This window comes from Bidens hawaiensis, unplaced genomic scaffold (genome assembly GCF_021521415.1).
Source record: "Bidens hawaiensis isolate Kalapana, Puna unplaced genomic scaffold, B.hawaiensis_p1.1 tig00035963_1, whole genome shotgun sequence".
In the NCBI taxonomy this organism is placed as follows: Eukaryota; Viridiplantae; Streptophyta; class Magnoliopsida; order Asterales; family Asteraceae; genus Bidens; species Bidens hawaiensis.
This window is the reverse complement of record NW_027496271.1, coordinates 5,984-32,061: the sequence shown is the minus strand read 5'-3', so window position 1 is coordinate 32,061 and position 26,078 is coordinate 5,984. Positions and strand designations below refer to the sequence as shown.

General features: G+C 32.4%; 1 protein-coding gene and 1 pseudogene across 1 annotated transcript; one reads left to right on the top strand and one right to left on the bottom strand.

The window, feature by feature from the left end:
• Positions 1-8,289: 8,289 nt before the first annotated feature.
• LOC143588055 (uncharacterized) lies at positions 8,290-9,568 on the bottom strand. Its single transcript, XM_077069167.1, has 4 exons — positions 9,259-9,568; positions 9,063-9,168; positions 8,523-8,606; positions 8,290-8,443 (listed from the first exon to the last, which is right to left on the bottom strand). The coding sequence occupies exons 1-4, from the start codon at positions 9,358-9,360 to the stop codon at positions 8,400-8,402; spliced, it is 336 nt and encodes a 111-aa protein (XP_076925282.1). The 5' UTR covers positions 9,361-9,568; the 3' UTR covers positions 8,290-8,399.
• Positions 9,569-25,389: 15,821 nt separating this feature from the next.
• LOC143588054 (cysteine proteinase inhibitor 1 pseudogene) lies at positions 25,390-25,746 on the top strand (annotated as a pseudogene).
• The last annotated feature ends 332 nt before the right edge of the window (positions 25,747-26,078 follow it).

The following is a 26,078-nucleotide window of genomic DNA, read 5'->3' as shown; positions in this document are numbered from 1 at the left end:
AAATCGATCCTCTGTTTACCAAAAAAACAAATAACTTGCAAGCAAGGCGATGATCTGCTAACAACCTAATTAGATCCTATTACTCAGTCCATTGATTAGTTAACAACCTATCTCCAACATCCTGCTCTACCAAGGCCACAATCTGCAACAAGGTTTTGTAATTACAATTCGTTGCCTCTTTTTCAACGAGTGTAAATAATATGAACATGGATATCGGATATTCAATATCGGATATTCAATTCATTTACAACATAGTTCAAGTTCAAATATGAATAAAATACATAAAAAGTTCTGAACACATAACACATATTATGATAAATGTAATCCAAAAATTTTGATCAGCAAAGATTTGAAAATAAGAAAATGGTGATCAGAATTACAATAAGAATTATAATGCAATATGAATTGAAATTTTAATGCACACGGAATTGAAAAGCTACTAGCCCCTATCTGGAGTTTTTTTAAGGTTAATAAACGGATCGACGATGGAGAAGATTGATATGGAGAGGATTAAAGGAAATAAGGGTTTAAATTAGATATTAACCAAAACTACGTAGTTTTGAGAGGGTTTCACATATAACTTGGATGTATAACAGCCTCATATTCACTTTCCCTTTTTTTTTAATATTTATTGAAATTGATTGTGAGTAGAGGATAGAAAAAGTATAATGATAGTGTATAAAAATATTTTTTAATTAAATAAAAAACAAAAATATAGTGATTTTTAGTGTATACTTTGAGTATTATATTGAAAATATTTTCGAAAAAGAGAGATAATATAAATATGTATTTCGGGTCGAGTGGGAGAAGATATTAGCTTTTGGGTTAGGATTTGTCCTTTAGTAGGAGCAAGATTAAATATTAAATTAGTTAGAAGTGAGTATGGTTGTTCTGAAAACCATTTAAAATTTTGAGACCTGGGATGAATAATAAACGAGACCCTAAAATCGTGTTATCAATTATGTAATTAGTAATTTGACAATTTTACCGATAAAGTTGTCTTTCAAAAGCTCAAAACAAACAAATAATAATAAAGATATTACTAAAATAACTCATATAAAACATAAATAAAAGTTTTTTTTTCTATAAAAATACAATAATTTTGGAAATTGAACCCATGACCTTTGTTTTCATAGTTTAAAACACTTTTCATTCCACCAAAGAGTCATTTTATAGGCTTTTGTATTAAAACAAAATTATATATAAAATACAAATTTTATTTTTAAATAATTATGGGGCTCTTGGGAGAGTGGGTCTAGGTATGTCACCCTCCTCACACTCCCCTTTGCTCGGGCCTCTAAGTGAGAACCTTTATCAATTTTTAATGGAAGGAGTGGTGTCCCTAAAATATGCAAAGCACCCTTACACACGTGTTATTATCATGTGTGATGAATGTAATGTCGCATTTTGATAGCGCACTTTGTGTATCGACAATTTATTGTATTTGATAGCCGTTGATGTATTTGATTTTGGGTTGGTCTCGAATGGTTGGGAGGCATTGGACCATAGGGTTGCGACAATTTACTCTAGTCGTGCTTGTTAGATTATACAATCCACGATGATGGTTCTACGACCGTCGAGTTGCGACTACTCAACCTTGTAACACACCGGTTCAATCAAATTTGAGGGTGGTTCAAAAGTCGCAATACTTGGATGAGAAGTCACACTTGTTCGTTCAAAAGTCATGATGCTTCGATGGTAATTCCTTATGAAGGATTGAATTAATTAGTATTGTCCAAAACGATAAGGGTATTTAGTATCAAATCAGACTCGAAAAACTCGAAACTGAAGTCAAATACGATTCGAATTATATTTTGGATAAAATTATAATATTTATTATACGTATAACTTTAAAAATGGACTTATTGTGCTTCTTCAATAATTTGGTCTCATACACGAAATTACCAACCTTGATGTTGCTACACTATTTTGAATTTTCAAGATATTAACTAATTATTTCGAATGTGCAATTATTAGGATTTTATATGTTACTAAGTTATTAACCCGTGTACGACACGGGTGGAATTATTGATATTTTCGAACAAACACATGTCATTTGAAAGGACAACATAAATTGTTATATGTTATTCGGGACGACAACATACTTAAAGTTGTAAATGATATTGGTACGAAAACAAATTATTGTGAAACACAAAGATAAACCCAAATAACATTCAAATCAATATTTGAAAACATAATCAAAGGTTAAAAATGTAAAATTTATAAGCTAAAAAAAGACTTCCTTTAATAAACCATATTTCTTCTTTATTTATTACTTTGTCTTCCTTGTTTAATATAAGAATTTTAACACCACTCTTCGCTCTTGATAAAGCTACATAAAGTTGTCTATGTGTAAACACTGGGTCTTTGAAATATATGTCAACTTTTGCTAGAGATTGACCTTGACTTTTGTTAATGTTCATTGCAAAATAGACTACAACTGTAAAAAACTATCTTCTCTTCAATTTAAACGAAAGTTTCTTATCTGAAGGTGTTAGACCACAACGAATTATATAAGTGCAATAACCAGTATTAGTACCTGAAATAATTTTTACTTCAACATAACGTCTACCCAAATTAAGTACTCGCAATTTAGTTTCATTACACAAACCGTTATTCTTATCCATATTGCTTAGTAACATTATTGGCACACCGACTTTTAAAACCAACATATTAGTCAAAATAATTTTGATCTTTTTGATTTTATTTAGCATAATAAGTTTATGAAAGTTTTAGTTCAAGTTAAACTATAAAAAAAATAATTGGTATGATTTTACTTAAAAACCAAAAAATTGTTTTTTTTATATAGACCACAACTAAATTTGTGAATTTTGTTGCTAAGTTTGGAAACAATATAAATTGAGTAAACCAAATATAAGTAAAAAAAGTAATGGAGAAATATCTTTGCGCCTCTAATTAACATAAATTGATTTGTATACACATCTTAATTAAAACGCATATTTTAATTGGTTTTTAAGAAAATAAAATAGTATTGGATAACTTAAAATTATGTTTCGTATCATTTCTAAAAAATAAAATAGAAAAAAGAAATGTATAAACATATTTCTAGTGTTATTAAAACTTTGTTTATCAAAAAGGTATAATGTAGTTAATAATAAATATATTAAAAATCGTTTATAAGTTTTTGTTACAAGTGTCTAATTTTTAATTAATAACATATTAATTTTTTTTTACTATATTTTAGTTAATAAAAAAATTATATTAATACAATATAGTGTATTTACACGTTTAAAATAAAATGTTACCGATCAAAATGCTAATAAGTAGTTCTCTTGGTGTTGAAGTTGCACGTTTAAAAAAAATGCATTCTTAAAAAATATTTAAAGGGTAAATAAAAAAGTATTAAAATAACTAACCGTTTGAATAACTCCTCTTATTAGAAGACGTTGATTGACCCCAAAAATTCCATTTTCTTTAATTTTGAATAAATCTATAATATAATATTCTATTGTTAGCATATGAAAACAATGAACAACATAAATATAAAAATAGAATTTTATAGAGCATGATGTTTCAATTTTGCTGACTTAATGAAGGATTTTAATACATAAAACAGAAAAATTAGAAAACTGGGAAACCAAATACTATTAACTTTAGTGAAAATTATAGGTTATTTATATTTGGTGTTCATGAAGATATTAAAGACATGGAAATTAAAAATATTACATAGGAAACAACAATAATACAACTTAATCTAACCCACCAATATATTTCTAGACTATCGGCTAACTTGAATTGACATAAATTATCAGAAATTCATTTATGTAAAAGTATCTAACCCACCAATATATTTCTAGAATAGTAGTCCATATTAGACATGGGTTGAAAACATATAAACAACCATAAAATTTCATAGCTAACATTTTAAACCAACACAAATAGTTAACATAAGTTTGTAACCAAAATTTAAGCATTTAACTTGTGTACATAAAAAATTAATACTTACACAAACTTAATATACACCTAAATTAAAAAACCAAACGAAGACATGAACATGTTATAATCATATTAGCCCACCATCAACTTCTTCGACATTTCACGAAAAAAAAAATCATTCTGCTTAACAATCTAAAAACAAAATAAACCATAGCAACATGATTAAATGTACAATTAAAGTCTTAAGGTATTATGAGTTTCATTTCAACATTAATAAATAAATAAAGGTATATTTTATTATAAATTATTTTATAATTAAACTTTTTTTATTTCGATTCAAAGACTTTTTAGTTAAATGTATTAAGTTAAATCGAAGCAATAAATTTTTATTCTACTAATTTACTAATTAAGTATAATTAAAATAATAAATATAGATAATTAAAATTAAACCGGTTAATTTTAATTTTATTAAATAGAGGTTATTCCCTAATTAAAATTTAATTAAAGTGACTGCAATATGCAGTAAATTATGTTTCAAACTTTTTAACATAATTACTTTATTTAAAATCAATTAAATTAAAAACAAAAATAAATTAATGTATAAATGATTGAAATGTATCATTAAAATTAAAGATGATGAATATTTTAAAATAAATAAGCAATTATAGTAAATATCTAAGATTTTTTAAATGTAAATTTGAAATAAGTAATACATCACATATTAAACTGGTTAAATAAATTAATGAGTTTTTAATACAAAACTTATTAGCTTTCGAGTATAATCAAAAGAAAATTATTTAAAATTTCCAGCTATATTAAATTTGTCATTTGTGCTAATAAAATTTGGTCAAATATAAAAGATGAAAAGTTAGTTGAGACTGAATACTATTAAAAATTACAAAAGATTATTGCAATAGTAGTCAGCTTTGAATTTTAAAAACAGAAATAAATAATTGTAAATATTATTATAATAAACGTTCCATTTTTTTGGAAGTTCAATAACTAATTGTTAAAACTTTCAAGATAAGATTCAAAAATTTTAACACAGAAAATAAAGATTGCATTCATATAAAAAGAAATTAATTTACATGAATTGTCTAAGCTACATAAAATAAAAAATGATAGAAAATTAATAACTAAAATACATTCGTAATAACCATAACAAACATAATCAACCTAATCTCCATCAAATACTTTTTCCATGCAATTAGCCAATCTACCAAGTTGGACGGCCATAAATTGAAATTACTAAAAATAAATTAATGTTAGATACACTGAACTATTAAAAAAAATTAGTAAGAATTATCAATGGATGTAATCGGAATAATTATCATAATAATTTTGATAAGGAAATAAATTAACAATATTTTCGCATATCTCAAAACCTTCAACAAGTCTATTGAATCTTGAAAGGAGCATGTGAAACTTTGGTGACCTAGTCCTACCATGGCTAGAGTTAGTCTCCAAATGGTTCTTAAACTGTAAATATGAATAGAGAGAGCTCTCAACATATAAAAATAAAACTGTAAATATGAATTTCTAGAAATCTTACATCAATCAGAACACGCATTTGGTGACCAGGTCCTACCATGGCTCGAGCTAGTCTCCGAATGTTACTGAAACTTCATGATCTGACCCACCTAAGTAGCAGCAAGATGTGTGCAACATATAAGATGAACTGCAAATAATACCAACAATTCAAATAATTAAGTTTCATTCAAGGTACACCAACAATAAGAACAAAAGAAATATATTTAAGTAGAACTGATAATACAGAAATTTTAACATGAATCATTCACCTAACCAGTTTGCATACATCCAATTCTCAAGCTAACCTGCCTGCATAACAACCAAAAGACCAAATAAGGACAACATAATTAAATTAATATGTGAATTTCACTTACAAACAATAACAAACGATAGAAATTTGAATACAAAGTCGTAGTTATAAGTTATAACAACTTTAGAATAGTGAAAATGATGATATAAACAAATGAATATGGAATACCGAATTTATAGAAGCGATTGTTGAAATGTTTTTCGAAGTATAAGATGAGGTCAAATAAGTATTGAAAATTTGAAATTTTAAAAATTGGACATCTAATACTTGAGGGTTTGACAATAGTTATTACACGATTTTTATTTATAGATGATTTAGATTTAGAGTAAATACATTTAGTAAGGATATGAATTAATTATGTTGTTAGTTTTGGTCTAAATTTGAATATTAAAATTGAACATTCATTGTGTTAGTTTCGGTTTAAGTTTGAAATTTAAATTTGAATATTAAAATTGTCGGTTTTAGCTAAAAGTTAGTTTATAGATGATTTAAATAGTGAATTAATTGTGGGTTATTGATTAATTTAATTAATTTTTGAATTATTTAATTGTAAAGAAAATCATAGAAGTGATTGTTATATATGAAAACAATAAAGTTTATTTAATAAAACTCAATTGTTTTAATATATATATAGATATGTTTTATGCTATTAGGATTTTGGTCATTTTATATGTTATTAGTTAGTTTTATATGTTATTAGTTCTATGGACATTATTGCAATCCTAAAGAAATTTTACTTTGAAAAGGTTTTAAAATTTGAAAGTTTAGAGATATTTTTAGCTTGTTAAATTTTTGTTATACACTAAAATCGAATCGCACTAAGTTGAATTTGCATGTTTGAACTTAAATCAAGTTTTTGGAATATATTTCAATTCTAATGGAGCTTAAATTTTAAAATTTGAATATAACCTAATTTTACTAATTTGAGAAACCTGAAATATGATTCGATTAATACTCCTACAAACGGTTACCAAGATAAGGTCATAATAAGTAGACTCATAGCTACTTAATTCGCCGACACTCAAGCACAACCTCGTTGGCGACAACATAATTTTTAGTCGACGTGTAATCAATCACATGATTAATTTAGAAATTGGCGACTCAGAAACAAATTACTGCCAACAAGTCTGTTGACACAATAAGAGTTTTTAAAGCACTTCCAGGCAGGACCGCCTCCTAGGATTTAAATACCTCGGCCGAAACAAAATATAAAGCTCGTAGTCCTCTACGAATAACTAAATATATAAGCTAATTTCTATAAACGACGATTAATGTAATACCCAAAATTTTAAAATCCTAAAACTTAATGCTTATACGAGTTAAAAATCCAAAATTTATTAAAATTAATATAGCTATCTTAATATAAACTTAACTTTTTAAAATTGTTTAAAGGATTTTAAATGATATGTTGTTATAAAAGTTAAGAGTAAAGTATAATTAAAACAAAACTAAAAATGGTGAGTATGTAAATAATAGTTTTAAGTATGAAATAAAAAGCATAGGTTATTTTTGCTATTACTTAAAACTTGATTTTGTTGACATCTTCTCCAGCTCCACCACGACTTTCAGGCAAAGTTATCCGGATAACATATTTTTCCGGTGACTTTTAAAAACCAAAATTAATGACCTAATCGACAAATTAATGACCTAATCGACAATTTATGATGTCGTTTGACTCAAGATCTTTTATATATCAAACATATATATGCATAAAAAAAGTTTGGGCCCTCAAAATTACGTGCTCCGGCAAACGGTGCAGCTTACACACCCCCAAAGTTGGCCTTGTTCTAGACTCCAATGTAGTCATCTAGAGCTAAGTTGGAAAGAGTTAGTCGAAGGAGAAACCAGATGGAGGCGTTATGGGGGTGAAGTCCGGGGGCTAGGTCTTTGACTACATACGAGATTTAGAAGACTTTGTAAGGGAGAGGATAGGAGGGGGAGAAGAGGGGGGGGGGGGGGGGGGTTGTGGTGATGTGGTGGTTTAGCTGTGTCCGAAGTTGAAGATGTTCTTATCAAAGTCACATATGGACCATGACTTGACAACATTTAATGACACTTCAAGTGGCCTCTTATCGTGTAACTAATTGATGTATAAACAAAACCATAATTTCGGTTATTAGTTTAGATGTTATTGCGTTACATTTAACCCTTTTAGTCAAAAACCTTTTCCCGCTTCTATACCTCATTACAAAATAATCGTATTAGAATCCACATACGAATTTTTAGTTACTTGAAATCTCTATAGTTACTTGGTAATTTTGGACCGTATTTGTAAGTCGGTGAATATGAAGAAACCAAAGTTAACAAGTCAGTCAAAATTGGTTAAGCATCCAAGTTAGATTACGACAGGTCGGTTTAGTTTTATCTTAGTAATCTAGTTACTTGGCCCACGAGTTAGGTGGTAGCTAAGTTGGATAATAACAAGTTGGTGTTGGGTTCACAGTCCTTTTGAGCCGATTGGTAGATAACTAGACATCGTAGAAAAGGAGAAGGGTGCCCGGAAGGACACAATGACAGTCCTTTAATTATCCAATCAAAGAATTCAACATTACAGGTAAGCATGAATTCAGACTTCAATTTAATCGGATAAAGTAAAAAACTAGAAAAATAAAAATAAAAAGTAAATATTACACAATATTTAATTAAGTAGTGGTAACAAATGTCACCTCCTCCATGTTCTTCCATTACTAGTCTCTTGTGGATGTCCTGTAACAATAATATAATATCTATCAAACATTAACGATAAAAATTGACAATTGGTACATATATATATTGGTAGACTTACTGCTCAATGCATTGCTTGGTACAATACGACGCCGTGAGTAAGCTTCAAAGAAGACCGTATTCTCTTTAAGCAACTCTTCCCAGACTATATCAAATTATCCATAAAAATAAATAAATATCAAATCATTATTTGAGTAAGAACTTTAGCACCGATTAATTATATGATTTGATAATATATCTGTAACAAATATGAAGTTGAACACGTCTACAAAGTTAACAGAGAAAAGACAATTGCTCCTTTAAATTATACATTTAACATTCTTTGTTTAAATTATACATTTAAAATTCTATTTATCTTTAAGTCCTTTGTAATAAAGATAAGGGCTGAAATTAAGCACTATTAAGATACAACATTGTTTTTAACTCACAACAACAATGTGTTCAAATCACTTACGGGGTTATCTGATTTGCTGTTATGATGAGTTTTGATGCACACGCGTATAACGGTGCATCTAATCCATTATATCGAAAATTTTAAATGTCAAACACATGTAATTAAGAAGACATGTATTTTAAACGTTAAAATACATCCTCAACAAACCTGTAAAGGTAACAGTAGGACTGATGTTAGCATGCCTAGCAAGCGTCCTCACGCATTCATCTCTATCCATACGAAAAATTATGCACCTTTCTATTAGATGATGCACCTGTAATACAAAACCTTTAATGTAAGCGTTTATGATGTGCATCAGTGCATGTAATATATGTATGTAACTATGTATGTACGACTTAATTACCATTCTAATGAAGGCATGAGGATTGCATTGTAAGCATGGTAGCTTATGGCCATGAGGATGGAAATGTAAGCATGATACCTTGTGGATTTGATGCCTTGTCATATCTTATTCACTTTTTATGCTATATCTGTTTATTCACAGTTATATCTGTATATATATCTATCAAGTAAATATCTTGCTAGTGAAGGTCACCAAAAAGTGCAACTACTTAGATATTTTATGGTTCAGATATTTTTTTTATTTTTGTTTATTAATAAAAATGTGATATATATTAAATCTGGTTATCCATAGAGATATCCAAGTGAAGGGCCAAAAAAGCATGAGGAATCTATTCATGATAGCTTTACGGTGACGTTACTACAAATGGGCCGGATATGATGACGTGTCCATAACCCGTAAACGGTAAACCAATAGGACAAATCTTATGAAAATCCAATCAAAGGCTGGTAACCCATTAAGCAATAGCAAGCTCAGGATTTGCTCCATCTGGATTTTTTGACGGTAGATCAAACCATCAAAGTAATTTGGCTTAGTAGTTAGCAGCCTTAGTTATTCGTAAGACCAAGCGTACTCACAACTTTTTATATTTTGGGAAAATTACCAAAATAAACATGTTTGATCAAACATTTATCAAAATAGACATGTCTATTTTAGCCTACATCTCTCAAATTATTGGTTTTTTTACTAATAAACAACTGACACGTCACCGAAGCCGGCTAAGGAGGCTAAGCCTTAGCCGCCACTTTATGGGCACGAAATTTTATGAAAAGTAACTTTAGCCAATAGAAATTCGACACGTGTCAAAGACGACTAAACTTAGCCTGCATCTATGGTTATTTAGCCGGCATCTTTGACTCTTAGCCGGCTTCGGGATACGTGTCTATTTAGTTAGCCAGCTCCAAATATTCCTTCTTAGCCGGCTCCAACTCGGCTTGTAGGCTAAGGCTTCACTTAGCCGCCTTCTTTTTTTCAGTTAGCCGTCTAATTTTAGCTACCAAAATTGAATATTTTACCAAACTTACAAACTCTATTAAATATTTAACCGGCTTCACTTAGCCTTCTTCTTAGCCGGTGTAAATCTAGCCCCCAAAATTAAATATTTTTACCAACTCAATTAATTATTTAGCCGGCTTCGCTCAGCCGTCAATTTTTTTTCTCCTGGCCGGCATGTTTTAGCCATCAGAAATATATACATTTACCTACCCAAATTTAATTTTTCACCAACAATTTTAATAAAACTATACAACCATGTTCACTAAAACCATCTTCACCATCTCAAACTTTTTTACCTTCTTATCACAAGATCCTCATATTTTTAAAAAATATGTGTGTTAACGTCGTCGTTTACTCAGATCAGATTGTAGGCTTTACTTAGCTGGGTTTTTTATCAATGAATTAACTTGGTTTATTTTTATTAAAATTATTTTTATGTACGTAGATACTAACAAAAAAGTAATACACGGAAATGTTCATTAATAATAAAAATTAAGAAACATACTAATAACAAAGCATACTAAATAAAGATTACAATCTACTCGATGGTATGACGACAACGCCAAATATAAATTTTTGGGGGGTATTTGCTTGTATGTTAATGAAACATTTATGTTTTGAAAAACAGCTTAATTTTGAAGGAGATTTTAAAGAGAAAATACTTAAATATCAGAGGTTTATGGCAGAAAAAATTTACAATTTGGCGTTGTCAGCCTACCATCGAGTAGATTGTAATCTTTATTTAGTATGCTTTGTTATTACTATGTTTCTTAATTTTTATTATTAATAAACATTTCCGTGTATTACTTTCTTATTAGTATCTACGTACATAAAAATAATTTTAATAAAAAAACCAAGTTAATTCATTCATTAAAAACCCGGCTAATTAAAGCCTACAATCTGATCTGAGTAAACGACGACGTTAACCAACATATTTTTTAAAAATATCAGGATTTTGTGATAAGAAAGTAACAAAGTTTGAGATGGTGAAGATGCTTTTATAAGATGTAGTGAATATGGTTGTATAGTTTTATAAAAATGGTTGGTGAAAAATTAAATTTGGGTAGGTAAATTTATTTATTTCTAATGGCTAAAACATGCCGGCTAAGAGAAAAAAAATTGACGGTTAAGCGAAGCCGGCTAAACAATTAATTGAGTATTAAAAATATTTAATTTTGAGGGCTAAATTAACACCGGCTAAGAAGAAGGCTAAGTGAAGCCGGCTAAATATTTAATAGAGTTGGTAAGTTTGGTAAAATATTCAATTTTGGCGGCTAAAATTAGACAGCTAAATGAAAAAAAGAAGGCGGCTAAGTGAAGCCTTAGCCTACAAGCCGAGTTGGAGCCGGCTAAGAAGGAACATTTGGAGCCGGCTAACTAAATAGGCATGTATCCCAAAGCCGGCTAAGAGTCAAAGATGCCGGCTAAATAACTATATATGTAGGCTAAGTTTTGCCGCCTTTGACACGTGTCGAATTTCTATTGGCTAAAGGTACTCTTCATAAAATTTTGTGCCCATAAAGTGGCGGCTAAGGCTTAGCCGCCTTAGCCGGCTTCGGTGACGTGTCAATTGTTTATTTATCAAAAAATCAATTATTGAAGAGATGTAGGCTATAATAGACATGTCTATTTTGATAAATTTTTAGTCAAACATGTTTATTTTGGTAATTTTTCCTTATCTTTGGACATTTTAAGTCATATGGTGTCCAGTCAGCATTTTAAAGTTTTGCAAAGAAAATGGTGTACTTAAAACTTTTCTGAAAACTCTACATCAGTCGTTACTCAATTTTTTTTCTTTATTTGGTATTAATAGTTTTTAATAAAAATTAAACAAATAATATTTCATTAAAATTAAAAATTACATTAAAATTAAAAAAAAAACTAAGAAAACAAAAAAAATATAAAACTATTACATTACATGCTATAGATATTTTTAACGAGCTAACTTATTCAAAATATTATCTTGAGAGTGAGAAGTTAAACATTTAAATGGGTTCGTCTACAAGATACCCACTTATTTACCTTTTTGCCCTTGTAACCCTAACTATATATATATATATATCATGTTATAAAACCCTAGCCTTATGCCATCTCCATTTTCATTCTGTTGGTCCCCTGTTGCTTCCGTTAACTCCTTTAAAGAAATTGAAAACGAAAGTCATACGCCTAAAGATATAAAGAGGAAAGGGAGAGCACGATGGGGAGTGAGCCCTTCTACAATGTTGTGTGCACAACATATACCAAAATCGCACCCCAAAACGCAATGGGGTGGTGTTCCCTGATGTTTTGGGCCAAAACGTCATCCATAACATTCTCAATGCGCACGTTCTAACTTGAATTTGAGCCTATATCAGTTCAAACTTAAGTTCGTTAAAATACTATTCAAGCTGGCTTTATAAGTGCTTTACTAATAATATTCGATCTAGACTGGAAGTTTAAGCTGAACCACGGCTTTATAAGTGCTTTACTAGTAATATTCGATTCAAATGTGTATTTCGTGATTGAGTAACTTGTGTAATTAGTGTAGAGACAAATGTTAGTGAAAGAGTTTTTAGGTATTTTTTGTTTTGTACTTTTTTAGTAATTTATTTTAGAAAATAGATTTGTATCAAATGAGGAATATATAAATATGTCAGCATTTACATTTTTAAATTGTAAAAGTCTTTTTTTTATAAATCTGCCACTATTCATTAAAAACCGAATTTATTAATAGTTACAACTTTTTAAAATATATTTAATATTGTAATAAGTTTTAATATGTTTTATAAAAAAATCTGGTTTATTTTGTCTATTTAACGATCTTAATATAGTTTTTATAAAATTAAACATGATTTGAAATAATTGGTTTACGTTGTTATTGAAATTTGAAAAAGATTAATGCGTATTTAACCTAAATACTCTTTTAACATTAAATAATATTTTCTTCTCTTTTCAATCTCAATTTTAAATTGTATATTTTCAGGTTCAGTTCAGGTGAAAAGTATATAAAAAAGTGAAATATATTGATTCGTTTCGTTGTTTTCGGGTTCGGTGATATAAATAATAAAAAATGATTTTTTTTTTAATTTTGGAGGGAATTAAGTATCAGGGGTACATTTGTTAATTATTTAAAACACAAATGTTCTAATTGCAGATGAAAAGGACATAATAGTCATTACATAAGTCAACTGGATGGTCAACGGTAGTTTGACTAACGGAAGGAGCAAAAAAGCCCGCCGGATATATACAATGGCACAACATGCGCAAAATGGTTTTCAGTGGTCTATCGTGCTCCCGCCGATATTACCCAGGGAGGCAAATGACAATTTTCTCTTGTTTTAAGTATTTGCTGTTAATTTGTGTTTGTATTTGTTGATTTTCGATTATGAGACATTATAAGTATTTGTTGATTTGTATCTGGTTGTTATTATTAGGTTTTTTTCTTTTATTGTAACTATTAATTGTTATTATTTTATTGTTTATTTTAATTTTTTTTTGTTATTATTAGTTTTTTTTTGTTATTATAAAACACTGCTTATGTAAATTGGTATTGTTTCATACGTTATCGTGTTTGGTAGATTGGTATTTTTAATTACATTCTCATGTTAAGATTATTTTGTACATGAACCCTCTTTATATGTTCAAGGGCGGAATATAATAGGGGCGAGAGGGTTCCCCCCCCCCTTTATTTTGCTTAGAAGTGGGTATTATGCGAGATTTTATCCAACATTGTTCGTTAAAGTAGATCTGCAACGAAGAGTAGCCACAATATAAGAAAATAAAAGTGAAAAAGATGGTCATCAGAAAGCTTGTTTTCTTAGTTATGTAGAGCTTATAGGTATATAGAGTGGTGTGAGGAAGGCGATAGGTAAACAATATTGGGATTGGTACTTTTAATTAAAGCTTATGGTCTAGCTGGTAACAAAAGTATATTCCTATGTGACGTAAAATGTAAGCAATTACTAACGTTTTTAGTTTATGTAATTTAGTATAAAATCAATCCCAATTTGTATTTTTGTTTATTCTGTGGTTATTTTATGTTTTATATAAAACTTAGTTTATTTACCACGAAAGAAACCTATTTTGTTTCAAAAGTTTTTTTTATTAATTATATTATTTTACTTACACATGTAAGGGGCAAGGACCCCCCAACCAATTTAGAAAAACTACGTTCTGTAGAAGCAACGGTCACAAGAATAGTTAACACAATTCTATAAGCAATATAAGCATTCGAAAAAGAATCAAACTTTTTAATTTAATTTAATATGTTTATAAGTGTGTTAGATTCTATATCTATCATATCCCTTAGCATTTTTAGTTCTTGAAATAAATCTAAACCATTAATGTCTACCTTGTCATCATGTTTCAAAAAATTCTCAAGATTAATACACTTCTTTTTTAAAATTTCTTCATCGAACGATTTTAATTTTTCTACACTAAACAAAAAACCGAAAATAGTTTCAAACTCTTTAAATTGATTAAATCTACTTGTGAGTGAAGATATAGCTTGATCTACTATGTACAAGACATAATCAGTCCTAAAACATTCGATATGAGTTTCTAAAGTTTCATTATTAGTATTTTGATCAAACTTTTTATTTCTAAGAATAATACGTTTCTCAAAAACAGGTTCAATACCACTATCTAGACATATTTGTTTAGTTGCGGTCATAGCCTTTTCAAATCCCTCCTCTCTATAAGTTTTAAAAAAAAACAAAAAAGTTCATTTAGTTGTTTTACATCATCATCATCAATACACATATCTTTTGCTTGTAAGTTTTTACTAACTATATTAATAGCAAACATAATATCGTACCAAATAACCGTCGCTAATAAAATTCAAAATTTTCAAAATGTACCGTAGCTAAATTTTTAGCATCATCTTTAGTTTTAAGATCAGTACTATCCTCACATAAATCCGATAATGCTTCTCTTATTTGCGAAGCTTGAAACCTAATTGCTTTAACACTTTCTAATCGACTTTCCCAACGTGTTTGTGATAATGGTTTAAGAGTTAAATTTTTTACATTATCTAGTAAAATATTCCATCTTTTAGTGGATGATGCGAACAAACAATAAACACGTTGTAATACACCAAAAAAATCCCCAACATTGTTACAAGAGATAGCCATATCAGAAATTACTAAATTTAAACTATGCAACCACATGGTGTGTAAAATGCTCTAGGGTTAATGTCTAACAATAGTTTTGCACGCCTTGATGTTTTCCCTTCATATTCGATCCATTATCATAACCTTGTCCTCTAATATCATTTACATCAAGCCCTAAATTACTAATTTCTTTAATAATAGCATCAAAAAGGCCTTTACCAGTTGTATCATCTACTACTAAAAATCCTATAAAATATTCATTAACTTGAATCGGAGTTGATTGAATATCTACACATCGTAAGACAATGGACATTTGATCTTTGTGACTTACATCGGGAGTGCAATCAAGTATAACTGAAAAATATTTAGCTTCCTTAACTTTTTAATAATTTTTGTTTTTATTGCATTTGCTAAGAAACAAATCAATTCGTTTTGCATTTTGTGTCCAAGGTAATGATTATGAATTTCATTGTCTTTTATGCGTCGAATATGTTCTTGCATTATTGGATCAAATTCCGCAATCATCTCGATAATAGCTAAAAATTACCATTATTTTCTTCATAAAATTTTCATTCTACGAAATGTTATATTCTTTTTACCAAAACTCTTTACAACGGCGAGTATTTTTATTAGCACGTTTCTCCAATGTTCTTTATCTTTATTTATTTGATCTTGAGTTTGTTTATCAATTGTTTTATTTTTCGCTAATCTTATCTCTAATTCCATCCATGTTCTCATATGACAATATGCTCATTACTTATTTCATGTCCTTTTAATTAGGCACTAAGATTTCTCCAATCATCACTACCTTCATATGCTAATTTACTTGTACATTGATTCACATTGAAAAACTTACAACAAAAACAAAATGCGTTATTTAGTTCTATAGAATAAACCAACCATTTTCTTTCTATTTTTTCTTCATTCGGTAACTTTCGGATATAAAAAGAAGTATTAAAGCTTCTTGAATATTCATCTTTTGGAAATTTGTAACCACCAATTTTTACCGGGCCTTTTGTTGGGCGATGTGGTATCCCCGGACCCACATTTAGACAACTGCATATTAAAGGAGTTAGGGAGGTTATTTTTTTAGCCGGCCCTAACCCTATTGGGCCCAATTGGGTTCTAGCTTGTTTAGCAAGGGAGTAGCCCTAATATGCGGTCTATAAATAGTCTCTTGTACTTGTTATTATATATCACCAAATAATACAAACCTAATTACCCTGTGGACGTAGGTTGTACACCGCAACCGAACCACGTAAAATTCTCGTGTTCTTTATCGCTTTGATTTCTTGTTCGTGTGTGCCTTTTGTTCCTAACAACTGGTATCAGAGCAAGGATCACACTATAAACCCCAGCCGCCAGACGCCACCAAACCCTAATCAGAAACCCTAGCCGCCGCTACAGTGTTTCCGGCGGGTGAACAGTGCGCGCTACAGTACAATCTGTCTTTTGACCAGAAGAGGTCAAACAGTTCTGATCAGTATTGCAGGTTGCTTCCGTTAGAAACTCGGTAAAGATAATGACTGAGGACGGTAAGATCAGAATCGAGAAGTTTGATGGGCAGGATTTTGGATGGTGGAAGATGCAAGTCGAGGACTTGTTATGCCAGAAAGATTTGCTTCCATGTTTGAGAGGTCAAAAACCCGAGAATATGAAGGATGAAGAATGGGCCGATCTAGACAGGAAAGCCCTAGCAGTCATCAGATGCACGTTGGCTAAGAACGTTGCTTTCAATATAGTGAATGAGACCACTGCTAAGGGTTTGATGACCGCGTTGTCAAACATGTACGAGAAACCTTCCGCGTCTAATAAGGTATTCTTAATTAGACAATTGGTGAATACGCGTATGCGGGAAGGTGCGTCTGTTACCTCTCATATAAATGAGTTCAATTCTATCATATCCCGGTTATTATCTGTTGATATTAAATTTGATGATGAAGTGCAAGCTTTGCTATTATTGTCCTCGTTACCTGAAAGTTGGTCAGGAACAGTCACTGCCGTTAGTGGTTCAGCCGGAACCACCAAACTCACGTTCGAGGGTATTCGTGACTTGATCCTAGGAGAGGATATCAGGAGAAAGAATGCAGGTGAATCATCCAGTACTTTGCTAAGTACTGAGGGAAGAGGTAGAAAGAAAGATAAGAGGGTAAGTAACAGGGGAAGATCAAAATCAAGAGACAGAAAGGGGAGTTCAAAAACAAGAAACGACATAAAGTGTTGGAACTGTAATGAGAATGGTCATTTCAGAAGTCAATGTACAGAACCACCCAGAGACAAGAAAGAAGTGAATGTTGCCTCCTCAACAGCATCAGATTCTGATGATGCATTGATCTGCTGTATTGAGGATATAGTCGAGTCCTGGATTATGGACTCAGGTGCGTCGTTTCATGCTATCTCAAGCTCGAGAAAGATGAAGAATTTCAGACGGGGCAATTTTGGTACTGTAAGTCTTGCTAATAACCAAATCTTGGAAATTACTGGGTTGGGAGATATTGACTTGAAAACAAGTTTTGGAACAATTTGGACATTGAAAGATGTCAGGGTAATTCCAAAATTGAAAAAAATGTTAATTTCCATTGGGCAATTAGACGACCAGGGTTATGATGTAACATTCGGGGGAGGACAATGGAAGGTCGTCAAGGGTAGCATGGTAATTGCCAAGGGAAAGAAACGGGGTACTTTGTATATGGTTGAGGTTTCTGCAGGTAGTGCTAATGCAGTAACGAGTGGACCGAGTCTATCAAAGTTGTGGCATCAACGACTCGGCCACATGAGTGAGAAGGGCATGAAGATGCTTGTCGCCAGAGGAAAGCTTCCAGATCTTAAAAGGGTTGAATCTGAATTCTGTGAACCATGTGTTTTTGGAAAAAAGAAGAGGGTATCTTTTGTGAAGACAGGGAAAGCACCTAAAGCTCAGAAATTAGAGCTTATCCATTCAGATGTTTTCGGACCAACACGTGTTGAATCTTTGGGAGGCTCGAGATTCTATGTGACTTTCATAGACGACGCCACACGCAAGGTATGGGTTTACTTTCTTAAAAATAAATTTGAAGTATTTGATGTTTTTAAGAAATGGAAAACTGCTGTTGAACTTGAATCTGATCTGAAGGTAAAGTGCTTGAAGTCAGACAATGGAGGGGAGTACATTAGCTCAGAGTTCACTAGCTTTTGTGCTGAGCATGGCATTCGGATGATAAATACAGTTCCAGGTACTCCTCAGCAAAATGGAGTCGCAGAAAGGATGAATAGAACGTTAAATGAAAGAGCCAGAAGTATGAGGATAAATGCAGGGCTCCCTAAAATGTTATGGGCAGACGCTGTTAAAACTGCTGCCTATCTTATCAACCGAGGTCTATCAGTTCCGTTGGGTTACAAAACACCTCAAGAAGAATGGAAGGGGAAAGCGGTTAATTATGAGCACTTAAAGGTTTTTGGGTGCAGTGCATATGACCTAGATCCGAATGCTGACAAGATAGATTCAAAAGCCAAGAAGTATGTTTTCATTGGTTACGGGTCAGACAAGATGGGCTACAAGCTTTGGGACTCGAAAAGCAGAAAAGTAGTCCGCAGCAAACATGCTACATTTAATGAGGCTGAGTTGTACAAAGATGTGATAAATCCAAACTCTAGGGTTCAGAAGCAACAGGTTGAATTCAAAATTGAAAACCAGAGATCTGAACCGATCCCCGAACCGGTTCAGGAACCCGCTACAGAAACTGAAGTCGACACAGTTCCTGAGTTTGAAGCTGGTGGAAATAATGAGTCAGAAGAAACTTCTGACAGTGGGAGTTCAGAGTCTGAAGACGAGGAGATCCCACAACAGCCTGACCAGACTGAAAATTGGGTCAGGAGATCCACCAGAGTTACTAAACAGCCAGAAAGGTATAGTCCCGGTCATTCCAATCCTTCAGTTAACTATATTCTTTTGACAGAAAACGGTGAACCCGAAAGCTACTCTGAAGCAGTCAAGATGAAGGATTCTCGCCAGTGGGAGAATGCTATGAAGGATGAAATGAGCTCTCTAGAAAAGAACAAGACATGGGACTTAGTCAAGCTTCCGCAGGATAAGAGAGCGTTGCAAAATAAATGGGTCTTCAGGGTCAAAGAAGAACATGATGGGTCTAAACGATATAAAGCCCGTTTAGTGGTCAAGGGTTTTCAACAAAAGAGAGGAGTTGATTATGATGAAATCTTCTCTCCCGTGGTGAAAAGGACTACCATTAGACTTGTTTTAAGTCTTGTAGCAGCAGAAGATTTACATCTAGAGCAACTAGATGTGAAAACGGCATTTCTACACGGTGATCTTGAAGAAGACATTTATATGATGCAACCTGAAGGGTTTCGGGTTGTGGGGAAAGAAAATTGGGTCTGCAAACTAAAGAAGAGCTTGTATGGTCTGAAACAGGCGCCTAGACAGTGGTACATGAAGTTTGATAATTTCATGGAGAGGTCGGGGTTTAAAAGATGCCAGATGGATCATTGTTGTTATCTGAAGAAATTCAAGAACTCTTATATCATATTACTGTTGTATGTTGATGATATGTTGATTGCAGGATCTGATATGAAGGAAATAAGCAAGTTGAAGAAACAGATGTCCCAAGAGTTTGAAATGAAAGACTTGGGTGCAGCAAAACAGATACTGGGAATGAACATCACTAGAAACAAGAAGGCAGGTACTCTAACACTATCCCAGGAAAAATACATAGAGAAAGTGTTAGAAAGGTTCAAGATGAATGATGAAAGAACCAAGCCTAGGAATACTCCATTGGGAAGTCATTTGAAGCTCACCAAAGATCAGTCTCCTAAAACTGAAGAAGAAAGATCGAAGATGACCAAAGTCCCATATGCATCAGCAGTCGGGAGTCTAATGTATGCAATGGTTTGCACTCGACCAGATGTTGCTCATGCCGTTGGGGTTGTTAGTCGGTTTATGTCAGATCCAGGAGAAAAACATTGGGAGGCTGTCAAATGGATACTTAGATACTTGAAGGGTACTCAGAAGATGGGGTTATGTTTCAGAAAAAAGGATGCCATACTCAGAGGTTACACAGATGCTGATCTGGGTGGTTGTAAAGGGACGTTCAAGAGCACTACCGGGTATGTTTTCACAGTGGGAGGGACAGCAGTTAGCTGGATGTCTAGACTTCAGAAAAGTGTGGCTCTGTCAACTACAGAAGCAGAATACATGGCTGTTGCAGAGGCCAGCAAAGAACTAGTTTGGTTGAAGACTTTTCTTGAAGAATTAGGAAAACAACAACCCGACTACTCATTGTACTGTGACAATGAGAGTGCAGTTAAACTTGCAAAGAATCCAGTGTATCACGGAAAGACAAAGCATATAGGGATGAGATATCACTTCGTGAGGGGGTTGATCAGTGAAGGAACAATCAGTCTGAAGAACATCCCAGGTGCTAAAAATCCAGCTGATATGTTTACCAAGTGTGTGGTGCTGGATAAGCTGAGGCTTTGCATAGCTTCAGCTGGTCTCCAGAAATAATGTTGAGGAGACAAGGGTAATTAGGATGGTTTGAAGATCAGGAGGGATTTTCATTTACAGAAGTACAGAAGAGATGGTGCATTTCTAGGTCCGAAGACACCAAGTGGGAGATTGTTGGGCGATGTGGTATCCCCGGACCCACATTTAGACAACTGCATATTAAAGGAGTTAGGGAGGTTATTTTTTTAGCCGGCCCTAACCCTATTGGGCCCAATTGGGTTCTAGCTTGTTTAGCAAGGGAGTAGCCCTAATATGCGGTCTATAAATAGTCTCTTGTACTTGTTATTATATATCACCAAATAATACAAACCTAATTACCCTGTGGACGTAGGTTGTACACCGCAACCGAACCACGTAAAATTCTCGTGTTCTTTATCGCTTTGATTTCTTGTTCGTGTGTGCCTTTTGTTCCTAACACCTTTTTCTACAATTAGATCCCTTAAATTACTATTGATATTATTCCATTGACTTGGGTCAACAATATTTGGAGGTTCATTAGCTTGATTCTCATTTGGAAGTTTATCATCATTTATAAATTCATTGTCACTTGTTAACTCATCAATTGTAGGTTCATTATTTTTAGGTTGTTCGTCATTTGTAAGTTCATTACTTGTAGGTTGTTCATCATTTGTAAAGTCATTATATATAGGATGATCGTCATTTGTATGTTCATTGTTTGTAGTTTTGTGGATGTGAAAAATTTTAAAATATCTCCTTTTTGTGATTGAATTAAAGCCTCCCTTTAAAGTCTTTTTTTGTTTTTTTGCATAACCGGATTCGTATGTTCGGTGTCGGTGTAACATTATTAAGGCAAATTCTATTCTAATACAAATATACAATTACGCACAAATGTCAAGTAGGAAACTAGGGAAATAGACTGAAATCTAAAATTAACCTCAATAGTAGACCGTCAACACAATTAAAAATCTAAACAAGCAAACAAACATTAGGGCAATAGACTGAACTCAAAATTTAAACAGGTTGAACTTAAAATTTAAACAGGCTAAACTCAAAATTTAAAACTAACCAATTGATTATTGCACAGAGGCCAGAGCCGATTGCAAACTGATTGCAGAAAGCTTAGGGAGTTAGGGTGAAATTGATTGCCGCCATCGGTTGCTATTTTCTTATTTCGTCACAGTCTCACAAATAACAGATTGTTGTATGGCTATTTCGAACTCACCAAAGTCACTCAGTCACATATTGTTGTATGTCTGATGGATTAATCGGCATCAATGGTTAGTTTATACTAGTGATTTAGATCCATTAATTGGTGATAATAACAAAAAAGATACCGTTATGATTGATGGAGTATTGTTGCTGTCGGCCGTCCAATCCCTCCATGGCTCCATCCTTAATTAGTTAAATAGTTGGTGGAATGAATGATTTTGAATCTCCAGTAGGCGTGTGTTTCAGCCGTTTCTCCATTTAAGATACCTAAACTAAAACAGCGGGCATTATTATTGCAGTATTATGTGTATAAAATTATTTTTTTTTAAATGTGGGCCTTATAACTTAGGGGGCCTCAAGCGCTTGCTTAGCCTAGTTTGCCTATTGGGTCGGCCCCGCCTTTTACACTTTTAGCCATGTTAGAACATTTCTGATGATTAGTATAGGAAGAGAACTGTAACATTATGAAAATAACGGGTCAAAAATACTAAATTCAAAAGATAAAGGACAAAAAATGACAAGTTTTAAACTTAAAATTCAAAAATGAAAAATCTGTCATCTGACCCGATCACGATACGCGACAGCCATAGACCAAGTCCAAACGTCATCGCGTATCGCGATGACGTGGTCTGACAGCGTGACATGTGTCCCGCTACATGTCACAAGGTGGCACCATGTTTTGCCACGTGTCGCCACATGGCCCAACATCTGCCACGTGGCAAAGCCTGTCTCTTGGACCATCGCGTATCGCGATGGGTCTGGAACTCAGCCTGTATAAAGGGGTCTCCAGCCCATTCTTCACCACACAAATCATACAACTCTTTATCTCTCTAGAAAATTTCCTCTCACTGCCTTGATATGCGTGCAACGACCCCACCTCGTAATCTGTGCCATAAAACCGATGTTATCTTGTAAACTGTGCCGATTCCGACGATGATGTCTTGAAGTGTGTGCCGACCCAAGACGACCACCTCGAAGTGTGTGCCGACAAGTTTTGAAGACCGGCGAACCTCATTTTACGTGAAGGAATGTGTTGATCAAGATTCTCGATATACGTGCAAGTGTCGAAGTGCTGCCCGAAAGTCTAGAGAATAGTAACCAAACAAGGTATACATAATGCCCGAATAAAATAATAATAAAAAATTAAATGCTTAAAACCCTAAGTCAGTGATATATTTGATACCTCGAAAGTGAACGAAAGAAAATATAACAAAGAAATATAAATATGAAATGAGAATATTAAATAATTCTTTAATAATAACATTATTATGAAAGTTATTATTTAAAATAAAGAAATAAAGTAAAACTAAGAGTTTAACTTATAAAAAGAAAAGAGAAAAGATGAAAATAGAAACTAGTTCTAGTTGTTGTTATTTGAGTTTATTACTCACTCCGTCCCATTATAAGTGTTTTACTTTGACTTTTCAAGTCTTTGTTTTGCAACATTGACCGTAAATATCTTTGTTTGTGTCATATACTACTTGATGAAAATTATATCAATGTAAAATACATTTAAAACCCAATCCATTCATATATTTTACATCAAGTATTATATAACACAAACAAAAATATTGTCGGTCAAAGTTAAACAAGAAAGACTTGAAAAATCAAACTAAGACACTTATAATGGGACGGAGGGAGTATTAGATTTCTTAACTAATAAGTAAATAAACTATATGTTTCTTCAAGAAGAAGAAACGTAGTGTTTAGAAAAGTGGACAAGTTAAACTAAAAGTTTTAAAGTTGTAAAAAGAAAGAAAAATATTTAGAACTAAAGGTTCATCTTGTAAAAGAAAATAAAAGAAAATAAGTTAAATTAAATATTTTTAACTTATAAAAGAAAGAAAGATTATTTAAACTAAAGGTTTAAATAAAGAAAACATATTTTAAACTAAAAAGTTTAAAAGAAAATATAATCGAGGTAAAGATTATACAAAAGAGACTAGAGGTCTTAAGCCAGATTGAAGATCCGACTAATAAAAAGTTATACTCGTACTATAGGTTCGAGATAGCAAAGAAAGAAGGAACCGATCAGTGTATTGAAGCTGATCTTTTCAAGAAAGGTGAATACGCCACAAAACTTTTATAACTTGATAATTCGAGTCAAATTAAAAAATTGATTACATGGGATTACCTACCCCTAAAACGTTATAAACAATAAGTAAACGTTGGCCCTCAGGCTGTTGTATACGTTGTTTGGATCCTTACATATGTGGTAAAAAGTCGGTGGGCACACCGCACCACACTTGGTCATGACCTCCGCCACGATGGGCCGGACCTAAGTTACGTCCGAGTGAGATTGATCATGTGTATACTATGCTACCTAAGTAATGTCGAACGCTGCAATGTTTGCTGAGTGGGTCGAGTTGAACTTAAAGTTTATTTCTAAGTATACAATGGGTCGAGACCTAAGTTACGTCTTGAGGGGTAATTAAGTAAATAAAAATATTTTCGCGTCAGTGTGTTCACCAGCATATCGCTGACGTATTTTTCTACCATTTCAGGAAAAATACAGTATCAAGAATTAGAGTCATTCATGAAATGGATGTTCGCAATGTAGAGATGACTCATTGTTTAAATTATTAAAATAACACGCTAAATTAAACAAAGATTAATAAAAACATAATACTTGGGTATTTATTACCCGAAAAGCTTTTCAAACAAAAGAATTTATATTTTATTTATAATGGTTTCAATGTATATAAATATTTTATTTTATATAATAAAAAGTCTTTTGCTAAAATAAACTCTGATATATTTACAAAATCGGTATTAACTGTTGGTCACACGCCTAGGTCTTAAGTTGGGGTGTGACAAGAACGCCGATTTGGTCGGGAGTTCGCTTTAGAGGCCTTATTTAAAGTTGTTCGGCGGTGGTGATGTTTTGATTTTTAAGATGGAGAAATACAAGGGGTCAGGCTGGGCCATGCTAACTTTTTTAACAATAAATATTTTTTCACCTAAAATCTTTTAACTTGAACCCGCTACCCACTCATAAAAGGCAAACGCCTTACTACGTGCCAATCCACTAAGTTACGAGTATGTGATGTGGTTATTATGATATTATCCATAGAGATAATAATAACAACTAGTATTAATATTCAGCATATATGTTTTACAATAAATTTAATTATATTAAAAGGAATAGCGACGTAACTTATTGTGTAACTTATTGTCTGTTTGTTATTTGTTTTGTTGTAATATTTACTTTTTAAATTAAAGTTATATAATTAAAAACCAATTCCATTGTTGATTAAATTATTCAAACATTTGGAAAAGTAACGTTGACTTCACATGTAACATGTTATGTTCTCCTAAGTGGTCATTATATAAACCACACACTCTTCTTTCTTCACTCACATGCACCATTCTTCCAAAATGCATAATCTCTTCTTCATCACAATTCTCATGCTCCTCTTCTTCTGCAGATCCTCCCCCGCCGCGTTGGGTGGCGGAGGGGTACTTGTAGGCGGTTGGAAGCCAATTTCCGATGTGACCGACCCTACGGTGGTCGGTGTAGGAAAGTTTGCCGTGGATCAGCATAACAAGGAGGCCCATGCGTCTCTAAAGTTTAGGAAAGTGTTTAAAGGAGAGATCCAAGTGGTTGCCGGGTGGAAATATAACCTGACGATCATTGCGGTGGACGGAAGCGCTGAGGGTAATTATGTGGCACTTGTTTGGGACAAACCTTGGGAGAAATTTAGGCAGCTTTTGTCATTTAAAGGACCTGTTTGATGTAACGTTTTAGAGTCCTTTTGTTATGATTTTGAAATAATATGTAATAGTAGCTAGTGACTGGAATCTTTATAAAAAAATCAGATCATATCAGATGATTCATCAAGTTTAAGTTTAATTGCTATATATTTTCTTGCTGAATTTTCATGGTGCGTGTTTAAGTTCATGATTTTAAGGTTTGTTTGAAGGAAGAGATGGTAATCAAGATTCATGTTTTGATTTTTGATTGCTTGGGAAGGGGAAAAATCAAAATCTGAATTGAAGTACATTCCACTAAATGTTGTAATTAATAATACTAAGTTAGTTGGTTTCTTGGTTTCTCCGTTCTCTAT

What these genes read in the sequence shown, in the direction of transcription:
- LOC143588055 (XM_077069167.1), bottom strand. Translation starts at nt 9,360, where the DNA reads ATGACAAGGCATCAAATCCACAAGGTATCATGCTTACATTTCCATCCT. An exon ending in CTCATGCCTTCATTAGAATG is followed by an intron (nt 9,169 to 9,258) that starts GTAATTAAGTCG and finishes TTTGTATTACAG; the next exon opens with GTGCATCATCTAATAGAAAG. An exon ending in ACCAAGCAATGCATTGAGCA is followed by an intron (nt 8,444 to 8,522) that starts GTAAGTCTACCA and finishes TTATTGTTACAG; the next exon opens with GACATCCACAAGAGACTAGT.